The 5,064-nt window shown below is 33.2% G+C and overlaps 1 protein-coding gene across 1 annotated transcript in view; it reads right to left on the reverse strand.

Annotated features, from left to right (window-relative positions):
* Positions 1-384: 384 nt before the first annotated feature.
* Positions 385-5,064, reverse strand: part of Tmhs (Tetraspan membrane protein in hair cell stereocilia) — a 19,079-nt gene continuing 14,399 nt past the window's right edge. The window contains 2 exon segments of the mRNA NM_001312545.1: positions 385-1,052; positions 2,405-2,650. Coding sequence (NP_001299474.1) covers positions 838-1,052; positions 2,405-2,650 — 461 coding nt within the window. The 3' untranslated portion in view covers positions 385-837.

Raw genomic sequence — 5,064 nt, forward strand, 5'->3', positions numbered from 1 at the left:
AATATTAAAATGTTTTTTTTTATATATTTATCAATTAGAGAATAATAGTTGTAGGTGATAAAATGTTGTATTAGTAAGACAAGAGATGGCGCTGCGTTAACTTGGAAGTGTAAAATAAAATTAAACCATCGTGCGGTAAGTGACCGCTATTTTCTATGACGAAAAAATATCAAATAAAGTGTATGTATGTGAGCAATTAATACGTGGGATTAACATCATCATCAGCTCACTAAACGTTCCCACTGAGGGGCTCGGAGCCTACCCTAAGTTAAGGATGATTAGGGATTAACATAAATTAACTAAAATACATTTTTTGGATAATAGCATAAATAAAACTAAATATATAAATTCTAATTTATTTATAAAATTATAACAAAAATACAGTTGCATCGTTTTGCAGGCACAAGTAAATTCGTTGTAACATTATGTTATGAAGTACATTTCGTACGTCGAATGTATTACGATGTACTTACACTAAAAGTATCGTAACATTACATCTATTTACATTTCGGTTACATTTGTATAATTATAGTTTACATTATATTAGAATAATCATGTACAACTATGTAATTTGAGATAATGAATAAAAAATAATATACAAAAGTTTAAACTTACAAACAGTAAGGAAATATTTCAAAGTTTTACAATTTATAAATGAGATTCTGATTTGCATTTGAAATATCGTAGAACGCCATCTACCGCCAAAATAAAGATTGCAAATATCCTGCACATAATTTTGGTTAATTTTGAAGCGCCATCTATGAACGAGCAGCATTAACTCCACAAGTTGATAATTGTGGTAACTTTCAAGCGCCATCTATGAGCAAGATTTAAAAATTAAAGTTGGTAGTTGTGCATTGCGTTGGCGTATAGTCCGTGCTTGGGTCTCGGAGTCCGGCTGGAGTGATGCGAGTGGTGTGAAGGGTGCGAGTAGTGGCTGTAGGAGTCGAGGTCTGGTGGTGGCCGCACCAGCAGCACTGGCTGTAGCGCCAGCGACTTGCGCGACCCCGCTACCGACTGGGCGTCTGTCACGTATGCGTTGTTCACTTCACCTGTTGACAGATGGCGTTAAATTTAATTACGAACATTCTTACTATTTCCTTTCGATCCTACGTTAGAATTTTGTTATTTAACTTAATTTAATTTCGTAATTATGATACAAAATTATAATATTAGTAAGTTATGTACTAGAAAGATTTGTACTGTTTTTTAATTCTGTGTCAAAGAGCGACTGTGTAAATACATATTCATGAACACAAACACAAAGAGGTCAATCGCGGCCTCGTTCACGTCGTCGCCAAAGACATGTTAAAGAATAATAATTCGATTTATGATTGACTTATAACAAGTGTTATTTAATAGGCGAATAGTTATATTGAATTTAAATTAAGTATTAGCGTTTATGTATATTTTTTTTGTATGATTTGACCAAAAACTATTTGTTTCTTTCCCATTTCATTTATTAAGTGTTAAAAAGATTACTTTGGTTAACTTAATGCAAAGGCAGTCAATCATGAGATACAAATCTGATAATATTGCAGACGAAGAAATATCCATCAAAATCTCACAAAAGCAAAGTATCTTTATCACACGGAATGCGATATTATTCTGCCATAAATATTAACATGTACATGGCATGTTAATAAGCAAAGTGACCTCGAGTCCACGAAACTGAGCGCGCAATGTAACATGAGTTGTCCGGCCTGCTCGTCACGACCTGATTACTGTGAAACCGAGTCCAAGTTTGATAGTGAGGGTAATGTGAACAACTTCGATGGCTCCAATGTAAACTATCGAATGCATGAATTAGACATCCAAAATCTATAGTTCTTTTTTTTTTCTTTTTTATTCGGGTTTTTTTTTTAATTTTATTTTATTTTATACCATAGATTTAAGACTTTATGATTGTAAATATAGAAATTGTAGATTAAAAAAAAAAAATTAATATTATATGAAATTATCATCGTAAATAAAGTGTAAAAGTGTAAAGTTCTTTTTTGTTAAGTGTTTTAGTTAAAGTTCATTCTAACGTGACTTTCCTTAAGCTAAAATTTATATATATATCAAGTTAATTTAAAAACCTTAATCGGGGGATAAAACGTAAAATCATGGCTTACGATAGTCTACGTAAGAGCCGTAAGATAGTTAAACGTTAACGCTGGAATCTTGCACGTTGCTGCGAAAGCCAAACGTAATCGAACCGATCCTATACAGAAAACTAACGTTATTTTGGTTAACTGCAGCCAACTTTATAAGCTAGGCTTCGCGATTACAAACCTATTCTAAGATGGAGCAAACTTATTACATTTCTCGTAACTATAAAAAGGGACAGTCCCTTGCAAAAGGGACGTGTGATCACGTTACCCCTGCCTAGCTTTTGCAGTGCGCTAGTCTTACAACGTACCTTTGTACAGCGAGGGAGGTGGGTAGGCAGTGTCAGGTTGTAACTTCAGGTGTCTAGTGGCTAGGATGAAGGCGAGTGCAGCCAGCACGATGCCATCCAGCGCACCTATCACCGCCAGTAGATACGCCCAGCGCACATGACACCGGCCAATGTTGTATTGATCAGCTGTTGGTCCGCACGTCTCCTGCACGGCCAGTTCAGACCAGCCTGCTGGATACACAGCCACACCGCTCACCAGACAAGCAGCTACGAACAAACAACAAAAATACAATAAATCAACAATGGTTGAAATAGTAACGACATCTGTTATCGAATAGAGTCACTACTAGTCAAATAATAACAAATAAAAAACAGGGAATGCCTCGCCCTATGTAGTCTTTTTAACGTTTATATCAAGGGAAAGAAGGTTCTAATTCTAACAAAGGAAAAAAAAATAGTACTTGGGATAGTAAAAGATTCTTGTTCTGCTTATTTCTTTGTCAATTAAAGGTGACGCATTTACAATTTATGATATTTTAATAATAAAATATAGCTTAATACGGCGTATAGCTTTCACTCATGCTCTTTTAAAGAATATTAATAGTATGTTTTTGTATTTGACAGTGAAAACGCGTGATACGATTGAAAGTTTGTTATCCAGCGGTCCGTGAACTCCGCGTCGTAACGAAAGCTGTTATAGTTTCAATTTCGTTGCTAATTGAAGGGAAAACTGCTGGCGAATAATCTATAGTAGTCACCACACGTTTATATATTTATGAGACTTTATTTTTGTTATTAAGTATATGGATATGTTTTTGTTGTCTGAAGTTTTTGCATAAGAAAATTGTATATAACTATCAGCACTGAATAATATAAAAGTAGTTTGTCTCTGAATATAATGTTAGCATTAATAGCGAAACTAATTTTATTTCTTATTTAATCTACTCGATTATTATTTAAAATTATACCATCCTACTAATATTATAAATGCGATTGTTTGGATGTATGAATGAATGTCAGAAGGTATCAAAATAGTCTGGAATAACGCATAGACTAATTAAGTTTCTTTTTTAATGCGTAGACGGAGTCACAGGCGACAGCTAGTTAACATGACGTTAATATAAGTGTAAATGAAAATAGATAACCTACAATCTTGTAAAACACTATGGTTACTAATATCTATAGACACACTATAATTTATGGTGCAGTTTCGTTTAGTTGCAAATGATAATTTTCTACGCCATAGAAAGTAACAATTTAGCTTCAAAGGAAAGCGAGGGAAAGCGACAGTTACAAAGTTTAAATTAATTATAGAAAAGTCAATTATTTCGTAGTAATTATTATAAACCAACCCCTGTTTAGTAACGTGATAGTATATAATTTCAGTTGTAACAAAAATTATGTCTTTTTATATACTACACTTGCAGTTTCTCGCGACTTCGTCCGCGCGGTATTAAAAAATCTATTGATAATTAATGTCGACTGTTAATAATTTAGCTTCCCAATAGTGAATATTTTTTTCAAAATTCATTTCCTTAGTTTCCGTGCCTATTCAAAACAAACAAAAATGAATCTGAATTTAAAATAACTTAGTAAGTAATCTATGTGTTCTTCTAGATCAGTGGTTCCCAAACTTATTTTGTCTACTGCCCACTTTGAGAATAAATATATTTTTAGCACGCCCATATTTTCACATATTTAAAAACCACTATAACTTCAAATTAAATTAATTAATTATTGTGACCTATATATGTATATTAGCGGGGAATTCTAAACGAAACTTTTACTATAACCCGCAACTTGAGACCTGCAGCGCCCAAAAGGGGGCGTTATCGCCCACTTTGGGAAATACTGGTCTAGACTATGTTCTATAGCTGTGCTAAAATTCATTGAGATCCCTTTAGCCGTTCTAGAGATATCTTATAGCATCCATCCATACATCCATCCAAACATTCGCATTTACAGTATTGATAAGAGTAGTACAGATAAACCTTCATCACGAATAAGTTCATCTAGTTATAGCGATATAAAAATCCGTTAAATAAATTTTCTTAAATTTAGTCTTAACTGTAATAAAAGTTAATTAAGACTAACTATACGTAATTCTAGATAACACATAAAGTTCGATAAAAAGCTGATGATATTTTTACGTAGAAAATTAACACGTACAGTTGTTCAGCTAACTAACAGATTTTGTCCGTTACTTGAACAATAGATGGCGCTTCTCACGCGTGGGCCTTTTTGCTTAAGTTCATCAAACGTTTTCTCATTTAATATAACGGGATATTTCAGAACTAAATACAATATAACGTAATCTATACATAGTAATAAAATAAGAGTGTCTGTATGTAACGTAAAATATTTGATTTCATAACGAAAAATTGCTAATCTTTTCGCAAAGTCGCGTTTGTACAGAGTAATCTCCGGAACTGCTGGACCGATTTTGCACGATATAATAAGGCTACTTTTTCATTAAGCGCTGACGAAGTCGCGGGCTACTGCTAGTATATATAACATGTGATAACTAATAATAAAAGCTTTTTAAGGTTAACAAAACCTTTGGTTATAAGAACAAATACCGATAGTGATCATCAGAGGAAAAGAACGTTTTTAATGATAATTTAAGCTACAAATTTAAGACCTCAAGGCAGTTGACTATCTTGCTATCATTTAAAGCAATA

This window comes from Papilio xuthus, unplaced genomic scaffold, assembly GCF_000836235.2.
Source record: "Papilio xuthus unplaced genomic scaffold, Pxut_1.1 DF829660.1, whole genome shotgun sequence".
NCBI classification, from domain to species: Eukaryota; Metazoa; Arthropoda; class Insecta; order Lepidoptera; family Papilionidae; genus Papilio; species Papilio xuthus.